Genomic DNA, 23,251 nt, shown 5'->3' on the forward strand with positions numbered 1-23,251 from the left:
TTCTGAAAAAAGGACTAGCGTCTGAAACATCAATAAGTTTTTTCATCTTTTCACGGTGTATGATTTACCTTTTTATCATTAGTTTTAAAAATGGGTTAAGATTCTCAACCCCCTTAACCACGCCTAGAGGTACAGCCGTGTGGAAAACAAGGAAACCATATATAATCAAACAGATAATCCAGTAATTGGTTTTTATTGATTTGTTTACATGATTATTATTCAAAATAAAGAATGATTAGAAAAGTTTGCTAGGATCAAAAGACTTTCAGAAAATAAAAAATATTTACTTGTCGGGCTTAGGTAATCAAATTTCATGATATTTAACATCTAAATATCAACCTATGATTTACTACACATCGTTTACAGTCTATTTACAAACTTTAAGATATCTCAACAATTAATCCACCTAAAAGTTGAAGTGTGCTGATTGAAAATATAAATATGTAAAACAAATTACTTCAGCTGTCTGTAGAGATCTTACATGCTTGAAGTAGTTTTGTATCTATATACACAATCAAACATTAATATTTTGTGTTTCACTGCTACCCTAGATTTCCCGAGTACGGGTGTTCATATATTTTCTCAATACATTATTTACATCTAGATGGAAGTTACTCAGAAATTATGATTATATTTATCTAAAGGTTAGGAGATCTTCTTGATATTAAGTAGAGTCTAAGACAATAACAGACTTTCAGTAATGTGTTTTTAAAAGCACACATCTGAATCTAGATGGAAGTTCTATAGTGTTGTGTAATTCTCTCAAAAGCTTTTTCTATTTTTATAGTTGTTTGATTATGTAACTCTTTTAAATGTTGATGGCAGGCCACATCTTTTCCAGCACTACAGATGAAAGAATCTATATTGAGTCACATCAATACACTGCTGTAAATTGAACAAACAGTGACTACCAACCACAAGAAGGACAAAAATACAACTATTATTTTCTTATTATAAGAACATGAAATTCTGGAAACGTGAAGGACAAGTAAATTGTCCCAGAAGTGTTAAGAAATGTTTCTGTTAGTTTAAACCATACAGCTTTTTAAAAATAACAAACCCAATTCACTTGGGTGTTAATAGTTTTCCCATTTCTATTCATCACCTTTGGTTTGAACATCATCCACATCTGCTTTAGCCTTACTAGTAAAGAAAGAAATAATACTCAAGAGAGGTAGTGTGAAAAAAAGAAAACATACCAAAATAAATGGAGTCTATTACTGCAGCTATGCTCAAAGATTCAAAAATATTAAATTAATTCTAACAGGATTATCACAGTTCTATTACAATGATCAAATTTTATAACATTTCTAATCTCATACTTTAAATTGCATTTCAATGTTTCAATTTAAGCAGTCTACACTATATACATATATATTTGTAATGTTTTTTAATATTACATAATATAAATGCACGCTAAACTTTGCCAGCGCTCATTGTGAGTTGCTTGTTTGAAATTGAAATATATAGCACTAGGAAATAGAATAATATTAATTATTGAAGTGTGTTACACACTCCTATTACAAATGACAAATAAACTAAGAGTAAAGCTTGACAGGCTCTTCGACCTTCATGCATATGGTTGGAATGAATGACTGTGTACTTGTGTACACTTGTCCAACGCATGATCAATGCATGGCTGACAGTCAGGTGATTGTTGACCAACACCTGGTCATAAAGTGCACAACTACCTTTGTGTACCTATGACAGAGGTGGTGTCGTATGATAGACAAAACATGTTAGACATGCTTACCATCATGACTTCATCTTTGTGAAGTTTTTAGGTGAAGCTAACAGAATGTCAGGAATCAATGAGCGTTCAGTTTTTGATATGAAGCAGTGTATGTAACTGAGCATAAAATTCATTTAAAACTTGCACATTGAGTGGAAATAGTAGGCAAGTAATTAAGTGGAAAGCACAATCAATAGACCTGAACAATCCTTCTCTGTACTGTCAGCTGTTGTGCTTCACTATCATACAAAAACACTTCTGTTCATTGTACCAACATCTCACAAACTATTTTTAAGACATAAAGATTCTTTTTTCTATAAAAATCATGTGTATTTTATATTCAACTGAAAAGAAAAATGAGCAAAATATTTGAGGTATTGAAGGCTTGACAGCAGGTGAGTTGTTCAGACATCTGATGAAGGGACTTCAGAGTCAACCATACCACTGTATGGACCTTGTAATCTCAAGTACTGAAATGACAAAAATACCAAAGAAATGTCAAACATTTGTAAATCAGTACAGAATTGCCTTTCAATTAAAGCAATATGAATGGTGAGCTTGCAATGATAGAGACCTGAATAATTGTCCAAGGTATTAAAAAAGGTCTCTATCATTGCAAGCTCATAGCAAGCATATTGTTATTTCCTGTACCTGTATTACTAGCGAAGGACCACCAGCAACTATCTGTGTTGGTAACGTACTTAGTGGACAATTCTCAATGCTCATGATCTGTAGAGATCCACACAGGACTAGTTCATAGGGAAGAGACTGTAGGTTTTCATTATCATTCAGATAAAGCTGTTCAAGAGACTCCATGTTACCTTAAAATCAACAGAAATAAATATCAAATAAAACATAACAAGTGATTAAATTTAAACTGCAGGAACAAATCCTGAAAACTCTAGATGAAAACCAGTGAAAGTATAGAAAATGATGCCGAGTCCAGGATTTGAACCCTAGACCCCAAAGGTGAGTCAGGCAAGTGTACTACCATAACGCCAACCTTGGTTCCAGTTAACATTTTTTTATTTTCTCACCTATTTCTTGAGGTACTGTCGTTAGTTCGTTCTCACCAGCACTCATATAAGAAACATTGGTTAAATATCTGTGAAAGAATAAATATACTATTATTGTAACCCCCAAATGAATAAAACAATGGAATGAGAAACTGGTCTGAAAGCGTTTTCCTCACCCTATTGATCTTGGTAGAGATGTGAGGTTATTGGACTGCAGAACCAGTCTTTCCAGGCTTCTGAGATATTCTGTAAGAAACATGCAAAAGACTAATGAATAAACCCCTCTCTTCCTTTTTTCAACGTTAACTCAACCATATAATGGCAAATTAGCTAGCTGTAGTATAGGTAAAAATCTACCTAGTACATGAAAACTTAGAGAATAAAAAATTCCAAACGTACCTATTTCATTTGGTAGAGACTCTAATCTGTTTTCTTCTGCATCAAAGACTCTTAGTTTCCTTAACATTCCAATTCCTCTTGGAAGTTTCTACAAGAAAAACAAGACACTAGTGATTATTATGTATCCTACCAAACAAGCAAACTGTTAATCACCCACCCCTCCCCCTTAGTTTAGATTTACCCAACTCTCAAACCAACCCCCTCCCCATCCCAAGGATTTTATCACCCACTCCCACTTGCACTAAAGATGAAGGGTGGCTTACCTTTAACAAATTATTACTCAAGATTAAGACTTCTAGGTTGACAAGCCACTGGATATCCTCTGTTGAAAACACAAAAAAATCATAAAATAGGGGAATTGTACTTGCAAGCTATTAACCCTGTATATACCATTATCAAGAATGGGGGATCTAGGGAGAGGTAGTATTGGCAAAATAGCATTATAAACACAGCAGCTTAGGGTACAGCAAAGGCAATGTATCCCTCACTTCAGCCCTCCGTAAAAGCTGCCACTGATGATCCCCTTCAACTAGAAAGACTCGTGGCAAAAACGTTTCCGAGGAGATCATCATCAGTCCTGTTTGTAACAGCAGTACTAGGCGTTGGTAGATATCATAAACACTGAAAGAATTAATCAATATGGGTATATCTTACCTGGTAGCTTGGAGAGTTGATTGGTTGCAAAATTTAGCTCTACAAGACTGGTCCAGCTTCCAAAATCTATAGAAATTAAAACAGCAAAGTTATGTCAGTGCCTTGAAAACCATTTTGGCCAGAACAGGTAATGAGATTCAAAGACTTTGGTCCCTTCTATTGAAAAGTCACTTATTAGAGTAGATTTAGTAGAGGTGTCCTGTCGCACCCTTCTGACTTGGCTAGTCATCATATAATGTCAAGCCAGAAATGGAAGTTGTGGTCAAATCTTGGTGATTGCTTGTGTTGCTGTTTTTTAAGTACTAGTAGAGTTGATGCTGCTGGTGCTGCTGTTGTTGCTAATATCCAGCATCCACAAACATAACCAAACACATGATTATACAACAATATGTTTTCTGTGCATTACATACCAAGAGGCAGAGAACTCAGCTGGTTATCTTTCATATTTAACTTTCCCTAAAACAATAAAATCTTAACATAAGTATATGATATAAACATCATACTTAATGCATGTATTTATAACCTTAAGACATATATACTTGATTGCAAAAAAAAATGTTGGGTTTGAAACATAAAAAAAGATGCTGAGACCACAATGGTACATGGGAAATATGTTATCTATGGATAACAGTTTTTATATTCCTTAAATGTGATACTGAATAACCTACCCTATTCAAATAAAGGTATCTATTTTTTCTCACGTACAAGAGAGTACATCATACTGCTGCTATAGCAACTTACCAAATATTTTGCTTTACTGAATACCCCAAAGGGAATCTTCTGTACACGGTTATGCTCCATGATAAAACTCTGTTAATAATAGGAAAATTCATATTAAATGTGCATTTAATTTATGATTACACCAAATTGAATATTAAACAATTCAGGAGGAAAAGGTTCAATCTTTCAAGCAAAGACTGAAGGGTGTTCTCAGGTAAACATTTAATGTGGCTAATAATTATGCATATTGCAGTTTTGCAGCTCTCAAACAGTGGATTCAAGTTACTGAACCAAGCATTTTGTCACCCTTCATGCATGTGTCTGTATGCAATTACGCTCCAAATACCCAGGATATCGACTACCCAGAATACCCCTCGGTCTTAGCTTTGATGATTTAACCTACTTAACCTGCCAAAATTTGTTCAATTTGATGTATAGAACATTCCAAATTTTTTAATCAAACATTAAAAACATTATCTGTCTTACTGTCACTTGTGAGAACTGCTTGGGTGGTCCTCCAGGGAATATTTCAAAGTGGTTTCTGGATAGCCCCAGTGACGTAAGGTTCTTGAGTGCAGGAAGAAGCTTCTCCTGAACACAGACAAAACAACAGAAACATGATTATAGTAATATTGCTACCATTACTTTAAAAACTGTCTTCTAAATCTGAAACTGAAAACTTATTTAGAATTTTTCCTCTGGGCTTAGAGTTAGCAATAGTTTGAACTTTACTGTAGTGTGTAGTCAAAGATATAGCATTCCTGCATACATTGTGCTGATTTGAGAACAAAAAATACTGGATCAAAAACTGGAAAACTCATAAATGTAACCTAACTTTCCATACACATATATCCATCCTGCAAGGTCTAAATTTGAATAATCCTTGGACACTACCTTGCAGCCTGAATTGCATGCTTTGTGAGTGACCAGTGAACCAATGTATGGAAGGTGGTGAACGCAATTCTGTTGCCCCTCCCTCTCTTCTTCCACGTTTTACTTACAGGAAGAGTAGAGATATTGTTTCCCTCAATGTTGAATTCATCAATTCCAGAACAGTTGACCAGAGACTCTGGTAAGCACTTCAGCTGGTTGTACCTGGAAAAGAAATGAAACTTATGGTTTTAAAATGAAATGAAGAAAAAAGGGGAGCGGGAAATACAGTAGGAAGGTTGTTTCAGGGTTTGATCTGTGAGTTAGCCGTGCCCTGGCTTAGATCAGCCCAGAGGCTGTTTGAGGGTTCTATCTGTGAGCTAGCCGTTCCCTGACTTTGATCAGCCCAGAGGTTGTTTTGTATTTTGATAAGAATTAAGTGGATTTTTAGTGTAGATTTTGCGGAGGGAGGAAAACACAATCTGACAGTATTCTATTTGTCAACCCTTTTTCTTAGTTATTAAGTAATGTCATATCAAGCAATAGTTCTTTTATGTTTACAATTAATAGATACCTTAGCCCTAGTCTTGACATGGACTTGAGGTTGCCTATGGTATCTGGGAGCTCGGCAATGTCATTATGCTGTAGGTCCAGTGACGTCATGTGAATACAGTTACCAATCTCTGGAAGTGGAAAGAAAATAGTATGAGTTCACAAATAATGAAATGAAGTATAGGATAAACAACTGGAAGTATGGATGGAAAAATGATTCATAGGTTGGACCAAAGAATGGAGAGAAGAATGTATGAACAGGATGGATGGATGGGAAGAATTAAAGGGTGGATAAGATATATGGAGAGGGTAGATAGCATGGAGAAATAGATGGATGGATGGGATGGATAGATTTAAATATATAGGATAGGTGAGTAGTGAATGCACAGGCTCACCACTATGCCACCTTTGATTCCACTAAATGAATAGGATGGGTAAAATGGCTGCATAGATGGATACATAGGATGGCAGGATGCATCAACAGACAGATTGTTATCAACTCACCTGCAGGCAAGTGCTCTATGTGGTTATGAGAGACATCCAGAGTTACAAGATGAACAAGTTGACCTGTAAAAATACATGCATATTAAACTCATATGAAAATATAAAATTAAAACACCAAATCATATTAAAAAGGAAATGGCATGTGGTTTGAAATGAGAAAGCATTACATCCAAGGTAAAAAGGTCTATAGAGTACAGTGTTCTTACCTATGACTGACGGGAGAACTTTGATTTTGTTTTCTCTTAGGCTCAGTCTTTCTAGTAACTGTTTTTATAAAGAAATATGTAGATGTCAGTGATATGATAGAAGAAAACCATGTTTAGCACTCAGTTACCTAATAGATTGTAATAAATGATAATAAGACACTAGCGTAGGGAGGGGGGTCATGGGGGGGACATGCCCCTCCTAGAACTTTGCTTTCGGCACCAAAATTTAATTACTTCATGCTGGATTCCTGTGGAATTGGTGGGAAAACAGTACATTGCCCCCTATGATTGAGACCTCGCTACATCCCTATAATAAGATATTGATAATGAGAATAGCATACCCGTAAGTTACCAATACCAGGTTCTACGACGCTAATTCTATTGAATCTGAGATAAAGAGTTGTGAGTGACGTCAGCTTGTATGTTACACTAGGAATCTAAAATGAGACAACAATTGATCATCAATCAACCATGACTTCTAGATTTTACTCTGCCTAAACTTGCAGTTGTAGCGACACTGAATAAAAAATGATCCCCATTTATGTATTTATTACGTTTACATATTACAAGCAGAAGGGAGTCAGAGGAGTTATAATTACTTGACTGATAGGATAGAAATATTCTTGCTAAGAAACGCTGTATTATTTTGCTAATTTTCATATCAGCACATGGGGAGGTACCTTGCATTGGACTCTAGGTACCGTTCACTCCCACCCTCTCAGTCCCTCTCCCTGTATTTTTTTTCTTTTCTTTGGTATGTTTGTCAATTATCTTGTTATTGTGAAATTTGAAGGCCAACAAAGCTGCTAAAAATATATAATAAAGAATAAAACTAACATGAAATACCTCTTTTATTTTGTTGTGTCTCAAGTCAAGAACTTTTAACTTTGTTAAATTTACCAGGTTATCTGAGGAATAAACAAAAGAAAATATGATAAAGAAACAGATAATTATTTTCATTCCGAATAATTGTATCTCTTACAACCATCACTCCCTGTGATGGGCTTGTCTGTGAGGTTTGCTCCACATGCATTACCAACATCATATGGTAATTATTTTAAAGGAAAACTGGAGAACCTGGAGAAAACCTCTCATGGCAAGGGAGAGAATAACACATCTTATAAACTTTATTCACATTTGTGGTTCAGTCAAGCAATGAACAAGCCATCGTATGCTTGAACTACAGTGGTAATAGGCTGTGCATACTATCCATAATGCGCAGTTTGCACATACTGACAGTACGACAGTTTTGTATCGTTGCATGTTAAGGATGTAAGGTACGAGGACTGCAAATGACCCTCAAAAGGTGTTGGGGGACTTCATTGATTGTTCATACTGGTGACGAGAGTAGTGTGGTAGTCAAACCATGTAGATCTTAATTGGATGATATAAGTTGCTCATTTAATTCCTGTCGGCAGTAGATATTAACCAATACCAAACAATATCATCCATTGCCATGATAGTTTTTTTGGGAGGGTGGGGGAGGGGGGGGGGGTCCCAAATTTATATTTTTCCAGTATACCATGTGGTGTTTATTGGATAATATGGGTCGCCTTGCCATGGTGATCATCCCTAATTTATATCCACCCTTCATTAGACTGAGCATGTTAGTTGAGTTCTGTGAGTAGACAATATAATTGAGACGTGCAGCAAGCAGCGCACATGGATTAAAATAGGTCCCATCAGCTGACTTTAAGCTGCTTGCTACAACAACTGATGGGATACGTTAAAAATCTGACATACACTTAAGCTTAGTGCTGTAAGGAAAAAATATCACCATCAATACTGTAGCTATATGATAGATATTAATCAAGCAAGAATGAAACTACTTGGAAAACTAAATGCGTCACTAGGAGGATTAGGGCAAGAGCCAAAGGGTAACAATACCTATTCAACCTTTACTGAGCTATATTATGACAGGACCTTCTAAAATAAACGCTGGATATAAAAATTCCTATATATGAAACAATAAAACACCAATATCATGGTATAATACACCATGTTAAAGAATCTCTTGAACTACATCAGGAATTATACAACTGGTCATTACTTCATTCATCGTGACAATCAAGTAATTCAAAGAGCAGTATGAGGATATGGAGGGTCTTAATACAACGGCATTAACATGCAGCTGTAAAACATGATAACCCCAGAACCATGCATCCATTCAAAGACTCCTCATACTAGTCATTGCGTGTGAGTCCAGCCAGTTATATGTCAGTTTGCTTCCGTCATTCCTGTCATGCTTTTACACATAACTGATGTACAGCTCAGCTCTAAAGCAATCCACAGACATATGGCTACTCCCTTCAACCATGTTGTCGACACAAGTCAAAGTCAATTTCCCCAGCAGTCAAGAACAATATAAGAGGATAGACCTTCCCACTTGCAACCTAATACATTCTTCTTAACTAACACATTAAACTATATGAACAGACCAGATTATTTCACCAAAGCTTTGAATTCCTAGCCTAGATCTTTCAGAACTATATGTTGGGTAACCTCGCAATAGGAGTATTATATTGAACCATTATATTAGAAAGAGTTATAGGTAATATTAGGTGTTTTAAATTAAATTTACACCATAAATTCCTACAAACCTGGCAGTGTGGTTAAATTATTTTCGCTGAGTGCAAGTGTCTCTAGATTGGTAAGCAGACCAACTTCTTGCGGGAGAGTTGCAATACGGTTGCCGTAGAGATAAAGCTCCTTCAACTGAGTCAACTATTGATTAAAAATATTTGTGTTACATTAATGATTTGAACAATCGACAGTCTCATAGTTCCAATAGATATACATTGCACAAAATATTATAAGCACCCTGAATATATAAATCAATTAAAAAATCAAAGAAAGAATGAAGAATGAAAGAATATTTATTACATGAATTAAAAAAACACTATAAAATTTCATACTTCTTTTAGTTCCTTGGGGAGAACAGTTACCTGTAATAAAAAAGAAAAAAAAACAATACCTTTTGATAATGTATCGTTAAATTAAATCCACTAGCTGTTTCTGTTACTGATTCTTGATTGATTGTTTTAGCATTCAACTGCCTGTCAGAAATCTTCCAAGGAAACAAAGACTCTATGACAGAACTAAAACATCACCTTCAGGAATATATTCATATTAGATTTTTAAGTTTTACTGTTTTTTGGGGAAAAGTGAAAGCACGAAGACAACTAGTTGTTTTACAAGTCAATCAAAGAAAACCAAAGTTTTATTGAACCTTGAAATATTATCTGCAGTAATCTAAGTAAGGGCAAGGCAAACTGCAGAGTAATTTAGCAAAAAATAAAAAAAGCAATCAACTCCCAAAATCTGAATAAATATTATTAGCATTGAACCTAAATCTTCCCTTCTCAAATTCACTGCATGAAGTTGTCAAATTTTCATCATTAGGAGTGTGCAGTCAATAATCCATGCTACATTACTCTGTGTCTATCTTGGTGATCAATACTGCTCAGTTTTGGTTATGACAGAATTGTTCATAGATTTGTCATGTTATAAACAATAGAGTATTTATCCTTAAAGTTTGAAAGTTACGACTTTTTTTCTCTCTTTTAATGTAACAATTGAGCAAATTCGTTCACACACAATAACAAATTAATCACACAAGCCAATGAAAAATGCTCCTTTTTTCATTAATTTTTCTTGTAAATTGAAAAACGAATGGTCCAAGAAAATACAAAAGTCTTTTTATTAAAACCACAATAATGAGTCCTGTTGGTAGAATGAAGTTTAACCGCATTTAGACCCTTTGATGTCATGAATATTCCTTGATATTACGAGTTATATTGGATCTTACAATCCTTATATCCTATAAATACGAATAATCCGCATATACTAGAGCCAGATTGCTCTCTAAACCGAAAAAAGGCCCATGTAATCACCATTGAACAGCATCACGCGACAAAGTATTAAATGGAACGACTCGAACATGCAATACACAAACATAGCTCTGCTCCTACACCGCAAAAGAACTCAATTTAAGACAATCTTAATTCTAGATGTCTAAAATATATCAGTTCAGCCTTCAATTCGAGTGATATCTTTACTAGTAACAATTCATGAATTATTTAAACCTCAAAATATTATTTTAGGCTTTAAATTGATTAACCCTTGGAAAACATTTAGCTGCCAAGCATTTGACAGAAATAATTCGTGGTCTGTCACACCAATATATAAACGTAAGATCTGAATATTATGGCATAAGGATTAAAGTAAAAAGGAGAATTATCAGGCAGAAACGTGTTTTTAATCTTGACTGTGTGAAACAGGGGACTGATTGTAAATAAATCGTAATCTCATGAACAAAACATTGATATCATTTCTGTCAAGCTAGTTAGTGAGCTTACCGCAGCCTTGCTAAGATCCAACCGACTCGACCCTTCTTCCCGACATTTCTGGATCTCTTTATGGATGTCCTGGAGAATAAGTAAATGACTGTTGTATTAGAGGAACATTGTGCATACACTATATACAACACATAAACGAGAGATCACATCAATCGTAAGTGCTAGTATTTCTCTTATTAAACTTATAAAGCGCTACGAATATATTCTTACAAGATCGGCGGAGGGTGCCGGTCTTTTCTTTTTGACTGGCTTTGCTTTGACCCCTGGTTGAACTGTAATAGTAACTTGTTTCTTCATCTCAGGATCGTGTTTTCTGTCTTTTGGAGTTGAAGTGGAAGGGCTGTCTTCTACAGCTAGTCCTGTTGCTTCGCCCACATCAACAATAGGTGAACTAACGTCTGGAGAGTCTGTTCTTCCTTTAGTCCTTCTCATGCTAAAAGTATGTTGGATAAGCTAAATAAAAGGCGAATAGAGAGTGTCTTTTCCCTGTCAACTGGCGCTCTAAGCAGTTGAAATCACAAATGTCAATGAACGACAAGCAAACTTCGACCAGTAAACCTTTTGCTTTAAGCTGCAAGTCTAACCTCGTAGATCTGCACAAAGTGAACTTGCTAAGCTACGTTGACAATATTAATGGCCTCAAACCCGTTCATAATACATAAATGGTTGATACCGGAAAGATTGGATATTTTTCTGTATGTCCCAGAAATCAAATAAACAGAGTTTTGAGCAGATGTCCATGCCTTGCCTGCCTTCCAAACCCTTCGAACACCACACATGAGGACTGGGATCTACTACCGAACACTTACCGAATACTTACCGAGCCATAAACCGATTACACGAACAGAACATCCCATCCGATTTATCCGATTTCCCAATAGTTTGCCCCCTCTGAAGCCAGCTGAAAAATTTTCATATGTAATATTTTACCAGAGGATTAAATTTTAACTGGTTAATTCGTAACACTGGACAAAGAGCTACCTACTTTTGAGAACCCGACGGAGGATAGCTGTCTGGAAATTGGGCGGACTAACTAGCAATACACATTTTTTTCGGCTTATGATTACTATATATACTTTGAGTTAACACATACAAAAATAACAAAAATAAAATCATCTAGTAATTAACTCAGGGATAATCCCCGACTTAGACGAGTTTCTTTTCTAAGCCGCAAAAAAGGAAATTAAGCAAAAATTGCAGTTGTTCGGAAGAAGATCGCGACATGGGAAGTGTGTGGGATAACTTCCGCCCGCCATTTTCTTCTGTTTCTCAATTCACTCTTTCTGTCCGTCCAACTTCCAACAATAATGACCCTGCTATAAAATCCCATGGGTAACATTTTTATTCTTAGGGGGAGGGGCAGTGGAGAGAGAAAGCAAAAAAAGAAAAAAAAAAAAAAAATGGCGGCCGGAAAATTACCCATAATGTTTTGCAGACTCAACAGTGTATTGTTTTTGTTCTTATTACTTCGTTGTTATTAATTAACTAACAGGTGCTGCTGCTTTAAAGTCGATATACATACGATATCAATTGATTAAAATCCATCCAAAGTGCATTGGTTGACACACTGATTTGGGGTTCAAATTTCGTCATTGCAAATCTACGGTTATTCTTAAGATTAAATATATATATAATAGCACCAGTAAGCCTGAGTGGAAAACTGGCGAACAGTGCTGGTGACACTGCTAATAAACAATCAGCTATTGTTTTTTTAACCGACAGGGAAGGAATTCATTGCTTACTGAATTATTTATAGTCACGAATTATTTTATTTGGCTTCTTTGAGAACTTTCATTCTAGCCAGCAATGCCTACTGATTACTTAGCTTAATACTTCGAGGAGACATCTTTTTATCATTATTTCTTTCTTAAATTATTTTCATTTTTTTCCTTTATGATGATCTTATGGCGTACAAGCAAGGTAAATATTGAGCAAATACTTGAATCTGATTGGTTAGTTCGTCTGGTACCGTACGTGCACCATGACTGGGACCTGTTATAATGGACTAAGGTTCTGTAAGTGAATTGATTGCTACTAGAAAAGGATCGTTTTCTTCTTCTTTTGTCCATCGTACTAAGGACAGGAGGAAAATGGTCCTTTCGCCTATTTCTAGGGGAATCTCTCTCCTTTCATTCTTGTGTTGTTGGTGTTTGGTTTCTTCAGGAAATCCCAACAAATCAAACATTACTTGCATCAATAATCCAAACACTGGCTCGTTTCATGGCTTCAAAACAAAGTTCTTAAATGGCAGCACAGTTGATTTGGCTCAATATAGAAACAAGGTTGTACTGGCGTTCAATTCCGCTACATTTTGAATGTACACTATGCAATACCTACAACTGAATGTATTGAAAGATAAGTATAATTCTACTGGACATTGTCCGTTAGAGATTATTGGTTTTCCGTGTAATCAGTTTGGACTTCAAGAACCAGGAAAGAATGAATACGAGATTATGAACGGTTTGAAGTACGTGAGACCAGGAAATGGATACACGCCCAACTTTCCTCTGGTGGAGAAGAGAGATGTCAATGGCGAAGAACAGGATGAGATATTTACTTATCTTAAAGTAAGTGTATGTAGCACCATGGTTCTTATAAATTGGCGAATCTGTTATGATCGACGGAATGTTAAGCTATCACCCGCATAAATTAAAGCTTATCCATCCATCCATCCATCCATCCCTCCCTCCCTCCCTCCCTCCCTCCCTCCACACATCCATCCACCCACCCACCCACCCATCCATCCATCCATCCATCCATCCATCCATCCACCCATCCATCCATCCACCCAACCACCCATCCATCCATCCATCCAACCATCCATCCATCCATCCATCCATCCGTCCATCCATCCATCCATCCATCCATCCATCCATCCATGGAAATATGGTTTAAGAGAATATGGTTTAAGAGCTTTCATATAACTGTATGTAAACTACTTCTTCGCATCCATTGAAAATACCTTTTTATAATCGAAAAATTTTGTTTTTCAGAGCCGCTGTCCATCTCCAGATGGCTACATCGATGATCTGAAATCCATTTCCTGGTCACCAGTCCGTAACAACGACATCAGCTGGAACTTTGAGAAGTTTCTTATTGACCACACGGGACAGCCTTACCGACGCTACTCATCACCCGTGCAACCAAAAGAATTAACACAAGACATTAAACTCTTGATATCAAAGTGTAAAAGGTCTTTAAATGTTGAAGACCTTCTTAATGATCAGTTATATTGGTATTAATTTCGGTTGACGTAATCGCGTTTTTGCAATATGGCGACCATATGACGTCACGTGAAAGTAAAATTCCAACAATTTTTTAATGAAAAATGGATGTCTACGAAAATTTTTTTGTCGGCAGAGTCAAATGAAGTTTGTAATACCAGAAGTAGTAATAATGGTTTTTGATTTCTTTAATTGCGTTGTCAGTTGATTCAGTTGAGTCCATGACGAGCTGTTCGTAAACCGCACATGTCGGTAGAACAGTGTCTGATGTTTTGAGTGTAACTTCTCTCTGGTCTTCAATACATTCAACCAGTTAGAAGAGAATCACTCCTCTCAACTGCTACTGACTGTCAATCAAAGATGTTAGAAAGCCATTTAAATGCTTCTTGCTGTAAGTCATGTGTACAATAAACCACTTTGCATCAAAAATGCGTTTGTTTGACCGGAAGTCCCACACCTGTAACTACGTCATAGAGCTTTTAAGTTGTGACGTATTTCCGTGTCTAACTGTTCACAAAAAACGCTAAAATAAAAATAAAGCGAAAAATGTTCTTTAATGATTTGACTTCCATTTGAAACAATTAGAATTTTGGACAAAAAATCTTGCCAGAAAGACAAAAAGTATGTTTTTTTAAATAGAACTGATCTTTCGTTTGAAGCCCAATAACCGTCCCACCCATTTGTAATTTACAAGCTTTCTGTAACAGTTTTTATTTAACCACTGAGATATATTCCTAATTTTCACATTAAAACATGTGAAAACAATAAAAATATCAATTCTGCACCAAAATAAAATGATTCCAAATACCCTTATAAAATCATTAAAATGAATCAAAACAATAATGATAAATTACATAATTGTAATACCCCATGCATTTCATAAAATAAGATAAAATATAACCCGTATTAGAGAGAATATAAGTTATCGTTTCTCAGGCGAATTCATTGCCGAGGTATACTTTTTCTCTTTTTGAGAAACCTTATCCTTAAGATTGTCCAACTCATAGTTGTATCGCTTTTCATCGTTATGTAAAGAAACCTTTCAACGATAATACGATATTGAAATAGTAATTGATAACTTCCCAAAATTGTTAAAAAGAAAATAATGTCAAGTATTCTCATGGGGAAACTGCTGTATACCTGTATCGCAGATTCGACCTACTAATCATTACTATTAGCAATATGTCCCTATAGTGTTATTTACTACCTACTACCAGAATACCTTGCACACTTTTTCCGTTCAGTTAATTAGCACCAATTGTCTTACTATTCTCATGAGGAAATACAAATTTGAATATGAAGAAAATTCATGAAGCATTTTGGTAGTGGTGGTAAATTGACGCCATCATTATACAGTCAATTCAAAAAACGTTGTCGTCGACCGGCTCAAGCCTACGCGACTGGACCGAAAGGAATATGGGTAAAAATCACTGAAGCGGTTAAATATTCGTTCTGAATTAATTGTTCCCGCTAGTAATAAGATAATAATGGCGAGAAACAATCCATTAAATGCATGTCTTTGGGTTTAGGGAAAGAAAAACAAAGTAGGTATGATTCAGTTCACAATTTCGAAAATATGAAGGCATTAAAAAGACGTCTCCTTCAACACCTCCCGCTCGCCTACGAAGGTTCGTGCTGTAAACCAGGCATAACTAGTCAGATAAAATTATGGAGTCAACTCGGCTTCAATGATTGCTACCCAGAGTTCCTTTCGGTCCCAGTCGCGTAGGCTTAGGTTGGTCGACGACAACGTTTTTTGAATTGACTGTAGTGCATTTCATTAACATTAGATTAACGTTAATTGCGTATGGATTGATAATATTCTGACAAAATCTTCCAAGCCATGGGAGCCATAAAGCCATCAGGAGGGTCTTCTCCTGCACGAGCTAAACCACGCATGCGCGTACCAGATATAAAATCAAAGTCTTCCTTGTGGTCGGGATCAAAGAAATCCATCTTGTGTTTGCGCGTATTGTACGCTGCTACACGGAATGGTACTATCTCGAGTTGAGTGAGGCCTGGGGCCATTGTGAGTACCTAAAAAAAAGCATGGGTTATCATATAACGAGAGCTCTGATTGGTCCACAAGAAATGTAATTTCTGACGGCTCAACAACTGAATCGAGAAGTCAGAAATTGATATTCTGCCGGCACGAGTCAAGGGCCTGGGTATAATCAAGGGCTCATGGGTATATAAGATGGGGTGTGAGGGAAGGTTATTCACTCTGTGCCATTCATTCTATTGCTGAGGAGAGGGTGAGGTGACGATGACCTATTGATGTGATCGCCAGTTCTGATTGGTTTAATAAGTTCTTCTTGATATAATCTATCGTTATATATATACATGATATCTTGTTTCTTTACCTTTCTGCCGTGACTTGGATGATAAAGGTTTTGATCAGGATGCTCTGGGTGGGGCATTCCTGCAGGGTCCCGCCCTACGATATAAAAATTAACCCCTGCTGCCACCCGGGCCTTGGCGTGCCACTGTACCTACACGTACAAAAACAAAAATATTTAGTCGGAAAAAAATGCATAAGAAAAATAGATTGAACTTTATGAGAGTTAATGTTTGAATGAATGATTGTCACGAGCATAAAAAGAAACCTCTCCTATGTTATAATATATCAGAGGAAAAAGAACATTCACTTAAGTTTATTATCAACCGTTCGATTTTGACCCAAGTCGTTTGTTCATTTATTCTATTCCATTTTGGATACTAATTTTCTAAATAAATTGGATGTTATTTGGATGTGACAAAAAAGATATTTTTTTTACTTTTTGAAAGGCCATGGATAACTTTAATGTATAGGAAAAACATGCCCAACTTCTAAAACTTGTTCAACTCTTCTAAAAGCTAGAATTTTGAGTGTTTTTTTAACTTTGGAAAATCAGGAACCGGACATGGATGGAATGGACTGGACTTCGCTTGGCTGGATTGTACGGAACGTAGACATTTTTTAACGCCGAATTTGCAGCCTTTATCTTATGATTCTTATTTAATCATAAATAACTATTGATTCTATACTGAAATTTCGCAAAAAAAAAAAAAAAAAGAAAAAAGAAAATGCAAAATGTTTTTTTAATGTTTTAGATCGTGGCACTGGTTGCCGTCCTGTGAAGCCGGTCAGCGGCAAAGGTTTTTCAAAGCACTGTATACATCATGTGTCTATTGGTGACTCTGTGGATTGTAACAGATTTTTACGTCTATTTTTACTTCATTATTGAGATAAATTGGATATTACTTGGATGTGACTGGATTGGATTGGTTGTGACTGAAAAGGATTGCAAGTGACTAGACCTCGGTCTTTGACTGGAACTTAAATCACCAAAAAACGTTTTTCTTGAATTTTCACGTTTTGAAAGGCCATGCATAATCTTAATGTATAGCATAAACATGCACAACTTCTAAAACTTGTTTTCCTCTTCTAAATGCTTGAATTTTGAGTGTTTTTTATTTTTGGAAAATCCGGAACCGAACATGGATGGAATGAACTGGACTTCGGTTGGCTGGATTGTACGGAACGTAGACGCTTTTTAACGCCAAATTTGCAGCTTTTATCTCACGATTTTTATTTTATTAAAAATTACTATTGATTCTATTCTGAAATTTCGCAAAATAATAATAATAATAGTAATAATAATAATAAGAATAAATGCAAAATATCTTTTAATGTTTTGGATCGTGGTTCTGGATGAAGTACTGTCAGCGACAAACGTTTTTCAAAGGACTGTATACATCATGTGTCTATAAGTGACTATGTGAATCGTTACAGATTTTTACGTCTATTTTTACTCCATTATTGAGATAAATTGTATATTACTTCGATGTGACAGGAATAGATTGGTTGTGACCGAAATGGATTGAAAGTGACTGGACCTAGGTCAGTCATTGAAACTTAAATCTCCCAAAAAAATTTTTTTTGAATTTTCACGTTTTGAAAGGCCATGGATAATTTTAATGTATAGCAAAAACATGTCCAACTGATAAAACTTGTTTTCCTCTTCTGAATGTCCGAATTTTGAGTGTTTTTTAATTTTGGAAAATCCGGAACCGTGCAGAGATGGAATAGACTGGACTTCGCTTGGCTGGATTGTACGGAACGTAAGCGTTTTTTTACACTGAATTTCCAGGTTTTATCGTATGATTTTATGTTATATGTATTTACGCTTTAAATTAAGCATTTTGATTTGAAAGCGAGCTATACAATTCCCGTGCGAATGTGTATGTTTATGAAACATGATCGTACAATAATCTAATCACGTATGCCAAAATAAGTACCAGAACTGGAATTGGAGTTCCAGAATGAGTTTTTTATCAGTTCTACTTGATAAGTATTTTTGAAAACATTAACCCAATAAATACTCCATGCACGTTGAAAACAGTGCACAGCCCTCACAGCCCCCCCCCCCCCCCCCCTTCTTCCAGGTATCCCAGTGTACCCTCGCCATAGGGTCTTGTTATATTACTTTTATGGATATCCATATGTTCGAAATAACTACATTAGTTCGATCATTTATTCTATTCGATTTTGACCCAAGTTATTCGATCATTTATTCTATTCGATTTTGACCCAAGTTATTCGATCATTTATTCTATTCGATTTTGACCCAAGTTATTCGATCATTTATTCTATTCGATTTTGACCCAGGTTATTCGATCATTTATTCTATTCGATTTTGACCCAAGTTATTCGATCATTTATTCTATTCGATTTTGACCCAAGTTATTCGATCATTTATTCTATTCGATTTTGAACCAAGTTATTCGATCATTTATTCTGTTCGATTTTGACCCAGGTTATTCGATCATTTATTCTATTCGATTTTGACCCAAGTTATTCGATCATTTATTCTATTCGATTTTGACCCAAGTTATTCGATCATTTATTCTGTTCGATTTTGACCCAAGGTTATTCGATCATTTATTCTATTCGATTTTGACCCAAGTTATTCGGTCATTTATTCTATTCGATTTTGACCCAAGTTATTCGATCATTTATTCTATTCGATTTTGACCCAAGTTATTCGATCATTTATTCTATTCGATTTTGACCCAAGTTATTCGATCATTTATTCTGTTCGATTTTGACCCAAGTTATTCGATCATTTATTCTATTCGATTTTGACCCAAGTTATTCGATCATTTATTCTGTTCGATTTTGACCCAAGTTATTCGATCATTTATTCTATTCGATTTTGACCCAAGTTATTCGATCATGTATTCTATTCGATTTTGACCCAAGTTATTCGATCATTTATTCTATTCGATTTTCACCCAAGTTATTCGATCATTTATTCTATTCGATTTTCACCCAAGTTATTCGATCATTTATTCTATTCGATTTTGACCCAAGATATTCCATCATTTATTCTATTCGATTTTGACTCAAGTTATTTTCTTATTCATTGTTCTATTTTTACCCAGGTTATTCCAGGGCAATGACCGAAAAAAGAACCATCTAAATGCGAAATGGAGCTGGGAAAGTTATGGTGAAATGAAAAACTGTGGCCAGGAAAGCGACTTTCGATCGTACTATTGCTGGGAAAGCCATTTTAATGCTAATTATGAATGTATGACTAAATGACTAACCTCAGTAGGGCCAGCATACATCATCGGTGAAGGAAAAATAGCTAGTACGGTGTTTTCAGGATCTAAAACTTTCTCTTGTAAAACAGCGTGATGTTGTCTTATTCGTATCGCTAGAGGTACATCGTCATCCTTCGTCCACCCACCAAGGGGATGAAGCAACAGGACTGGCTTCTTGAAGCCTCGATTTAACAGCTTCATGTGAGTGTCCTTGAAGAGAGATTAGAAATGATGAGGAATCAACGAATAATGATGTTGAAGATGGCGGTGATGTTGGTGGTGTTGGTGAAGATGGTGTTATTGATGGTGATGATAGATGATGATGGTGATGATAAATGATGTTGAAGACGGCGGTGATGTTGGTGGTGTTGGTGAAGATGGTGTTATTGATGGTGATGATAGATGATGGTGGTGATGATAAATGATGTTGAAGACGGCGGTGATGTTGGTGGTATTGGTGAAGATGGTGTTATTGATGGTGATGATAGATGATGATGGTGATGATAAATGATGTTGAAGATGGTGATGTTGGTGGTGTTGGTGAAGATGGTGTTATTGATGGTGATGATAAATGATGTTGAAGATGGTGATGTTGGTGGTGTTGGTGAAGATGGTGTTATTGATGGTGATGATAGATGATGATGGTGATGATAAATGATGTTGAAGATGGCGGTGATGTTGGTGGTGTTGGTGAAGATGGTGTTATTGATGGTGATGATAGATGATGATGGTGTTGATAAATGAGATGGTGTTAATAATGGTGATGGTGATGATAGTGACGATTATGATGATGACGATAAAAATAAAAAGAAGGATTTGTATCTACCTGCATGAGTAGAGCATGTCCATTATGTATAGGGTTTCTAAGTTGAAACGCAAACACAGCATCAGAACCTCTTCGTTTGAACTCAGCTCTCAACTCCTTGGGTGTCAAGCGGTACTCATCTAGTCCATCATTCCAGCGTATTCTCTCAAAGACCTCTAGGTCACCACCAGACAACCAATCACCTGACTCCATGACCATCTATATCATTAACAAAATCCATACATTAATTAACCGTCTGATATACCTAACACAAGGGAGTCGTCTTAAAATATCTATTATAAATATCCGCTTTTTGATTAGTTGTGGGACGTGCTGAGAGTACGCAGCACGCGCGCCGGCGCACTTTCTATTTCGTCATTCATATCCAAAAGAGTGTGTAATGTAAATTTGTATTTATTGAAAAAGATCAAAACTTCCTTCCTGTGCTCAGTGCAGTAATAAACTAAAACACTTTAAGACTGGCAGAGCACTTGCGTACTTATTTTATTATTGAGTAGGCGTCGTGCTTCTCCTAACAATTTTCTCGGTGCCCTGCTGACCCCAGCGTGCTTATTTGAGCAGTTTTCGTATAGTGCAGTTTTCGTATGACTGTGAAAAGCTAAGTGCCGTAAGCGTGACGTAACGTGACCGTGATACTTTCTAGAATTTTAATTGGCTGATTTTTCAGTCACGCACAATATGATTGGTCTAAAAGTGCCGTGACCTTGGCGTGACCGCGCTGTGTTTATGCCGTGTTCTGGGTATTTGATTGGATGGACAGTAAATACACGCACAATGTGATTGGTCTAGCGTATGCCTTGCAGGGTCACGACCAGCACGTGTTCACTATTTCTTCAGTAATTTACCTTGATGTAAGGGTGTTTACTGCTGGATGTACCCCATTGTCTAGCAGACCTTTCTTCTTTTCGATGCTCGTAGAAGTCAGGTTTTCTTACTATGGCTATGTCTTTACCCTCGTATGTAAGGGTATAAGCAGAACAACCTTCTAGTCTTTGCTTATCTTCAGTGGAAAGAGGTAGTACTATAGGAATAGACTGATTTGATACAGAAGCTGAAAAATATGAAAAAGACGAATGAGACGGTAATGGGATGCCTGTGGTATGGGTTTAATTCTCGACCAATCAGGAATACAGAAACACACACCATCCAATCAAACAGAAGTTATTTATGGTGCCTTAACTCTTAAATGGCTTCCACTCTCAACCAATCAGGAAGCACAAAGACACGCCATCAAACCACAAGGAAGCCATTCATGGTACTCTCGACCAATCCAATCACGGAGCCTAAAGGCAAACTACTGATATTTGATGATTACCTTTAAGCAAGGCATCAAAGTGCTGACATTGAAGGAAATCTTCTTCTCTCATGAACCCAGACAAGGGTGTGGCCCAGCCTTCTGCTAACACTTGCACCCACTGTAGATCGAGCTGGAATGGTAAAAATTACCCAGAGTTTACATTTATAGCTTATTCAGAACAATATTCCAGAGTTTAAGCTGAGAGCCTGTTATGCCGCGTTTTCAACTACATACTACATTCAATACAGTGATAGCTGTAGTCGCACGGTCGCAAGCTTTCTTTCCCCTATTTATTGTTAAAACAGACCTCTATTCAACGCGGGACACCATCTGTTAAAGGGACGCCAGACAAGGTCTCAAAGGTGTTCGCTTAATAGTAGAACCCCCTTATTTAGCTTTCAGCTCTCGTGGTGATTTTTACGGAGAGAGGATTACCGGAGAACCCCGATAAAAACCCTCGCGGTTCGAGGGAGAGAACAACACATCAAACAAATTCATGTCACGGGAAAAGTTACCTTGGTAATAGACAACTTTGGTAGTGAAGAGGCCTCTTGTTTCGCTTGTTCTACTTTATTAGGTGCTACGAAAAGTTCTTTGACTCCATTGGCGATAGAATCTGGTAATATATTCTGAATAGACCATGGAAAAATAACATCAGTTATCACAATACGTACAAAATCAAAGGGAATCCAATTTAGATATTCTGAAATATGTGCAACCGGAGAACTATAGAGGCTTTGCACCATCACGTGATGGCAGCCATGACAAGAGGCAGGAACAATTAAATCTGGTCTAATCTGATTTACACGTGAAATAATTCATTTTCAAGATCTGGAGCTGGAATAAGATACCTAGCGATTTGCGTAAATAAAAAAAGAAGTTTAAGCTTACATTACGTAAAACACTATCTGATTTTCTCCTAAGAGAAGATAGCTATGTTGACACTTCCACTATTGTAGACAGACTAGATCATACTTTGAACGTCTCATACTGAGTCGGCTATTTATAAACTATTATTTCTTGATCTTCAATCATTGGTTAGTATCATTTTTCCTTTTTCTCTTTTTTTCCCTTTTCGTTTCTTTATTGTAATTAAACTGTTAGTTTTTCATTTATTCATCTTCTTATTTATTTGTAAATCTTCAAATATTTGTTTAATGTAATATATCGCCTCCCGCCTAGATTAGTCTAGTGCTATTTGCGGGAGGGTGATAAATTGTGTAAATATAATACTCTTTTGTAAAATAAACTTGAAACTTGTTTCCCAGGGGAAAGATACCCTATTGTTGTGCCTCCTATCATTG

General features: G+C 36.3%; 3 protein-coding genes across 7 annotated transcripts in view; 1 reads left to right on the plus strand and 2 right to left on the minus strand.

Moving 5' to 3' along the window:
- Nucleotides 1–177: 177 nt before the first annotated feature.
- LOC116301832 (leucine-rich repeat protein soc-2 homolog) lies at nucleotides 178–11,763 on the minus strand. Its single transcript, XM_031710969.2, has 21 exons — nucleotides 11,596–11,763; nucleotides 11,222–11,464; nucleotides 11,012–11,080; nucleotides 9,569–9,598; nucleotides 9,254–9,377; nucleotides 7,500–7,561; nucleotides 6,995–7,090; nucleotides 6,654–6,711; nucleotides 6,448–6,510; nucleotides 5,966–6,074; nucleotides 5,523–5,616; nucleotides 5,008–5,112; nucleotides 4,543–4,611; nucleotides 4,212–4,257; nucleotides 3,802–3,867; nucleotides 3,411–3,469; nucleotides 3,148–3,235; nucleotides 2,925–2,994; nucleotides 2,770–2,837; nucleotides 2,384–2,553; nucleotides 178–2,202 (listed from the first exon to the last, which is right to left on the minus strand). The coding sequence occupies exons 2-21, from the start codon at nucleotides 11,441–11,443 to the stop codon at nucleotides 2,137–2,139; spliced, it is 1,734 nt and encodes a 577-aa protein (XP_031566829.1). The 5' UTR covers nucleotides 11,444–11,464; nucleotides 11,596–11,763; the 3' UTR covers nucleotides 178–2,136.
- Nucleotides 11,764–12,995: 1,232 nt separating this feature from the next.
- On the plus strand, nucleotides 12,996–14,664 carry LOC116301884 (glutathione peroxidase-like). 2 transcript variants are annotated; one of them, XM_089040308.1, is made up of 2 exons: nucleotides 12,996–13,578; nucleotides 14,005–14,664. In XM_089040308.1, exons 1-2 carry the CDS (start codon nucleotides 13,102–13,104, stop codon nucleotides 14,251–14,253), a joined length of 726 nt encoding a protein of 241 aa, XP_088896434.1. In that variant the 5' UTR covers nucleotides 12,996–13,101; the 3' UTR covers nucleotides 14,254–14,664. The 2 variants fall into 2 exon arrangements, with proteins under 2 accessions (XP_088896434.1, XP_088896436.1); XM_089040310.1 differs by having other exon boundaries at nucleotides 13,194–13,578.
- A 106-nt stretch (nucleotides 14,665–14,770) lies between these two features.
- LOC116301877 (bifunctional 3'-phosphoadenosine 5'-phosphosulfate synthase) overlaps nucleotides 14,771–23,251 on the minus strand; it is a 19,981-nt gene continuing 11,500 nt past the window's right edge. For 3 of the 4 annotated variants that reach the window (XM_089040286.1, XM_089040296.1, XM_089040291.1), the window contains exons 6-12: nucleotides 22,463–22,576; nucleotides 21,966–22,077; nucleotides 21,496–21,701; nucleotides 20,651–20,848; nucleotides 19,828–20,034; nucleotides 16,599–16,727; nucleotides 14,771–16,272 (exon numbers count right to left, since the gene is read on the minus strand). In XM_089040286.1, the coding sequence (XP_088896412.1) occupies nucleotides 16,033–16,272; nucleotides 16,599–16,727; nucleotides 19,828–20,034; nucleotides 20,651–20,848; nucleotides 21,496–21,701; nucleotides 21,966–22,077; nucleotides 22,463–22,576 (1,206 nt within the window). In that variant the 3' untranslated portion in view covers nucleotides 14,771–16,032. Of the gene's footprint in view, nucleotides 16,273–16,598; nucleotides 16,728–17,330; nucleotides 17,416–19,827; nucleotides 20,035–20,650; nucleotides 20,849–21,495; nucleotides 21,702–21,965; nucleotides 22,078–22,462; nucleotides 22,577–23,251 lie in introns of those variants that run through there. The other variant, XM_089040302.1, reaches the window with a different exon arrangement.

Source organism: Actinia tenebrosa, unplaced genomic scaffold (genome assembly GCF_029948245.1).
Source record: "Actinia tenebrosa isolate PJP-AT-01 unplaced genomic scaffold, QUT_ActTen_1.0 PGA_scaffold0__85_contigs__length_37466705, whole genome shotgun sequence".
NCBI lineage: Eukaryota > Metazoa > Cnidaria > Anthozoa > Actiniaria > Actiniidae > Actinia > Actinia tenebrosa.

Coding starts and splice junctions, on each gene's coding strand:
- LOC116301832 (XM_031710969.2), bottom strand. CDS start 11,443: ATGAGAAGGACTAAAGGAAGAACAGACTCTCCAGACGTTAGTTCACCT. Junction 6,712..6,994: donor CTGGTATTGGTAACTTACGG/GTATGCTATTCT, acceptor TTATAAAAACAG/TTACTAGAAAGACTGAGCCT. Junction 2,203..2,383: donor GTCCTTCGCTAGTAATACAG/GTACAGGAAATA, acceptor TTGTCATTTCAG/TACTTGAGATTACAAGGTCC.
- LOC116301884 (XM_089040310.1), top strand. CDS start 13,327: ATGTACACTATGCAATACCTACAACTGAATGTATTGAAAGATAAGTAT. Junction 13,579..14,004: donor AGATATTTACTTATCTTAAA/GTAAGTGTATGT, acceptor TTTGTTTTTCAG/AGCCGCTGTCCATCTCCAGA.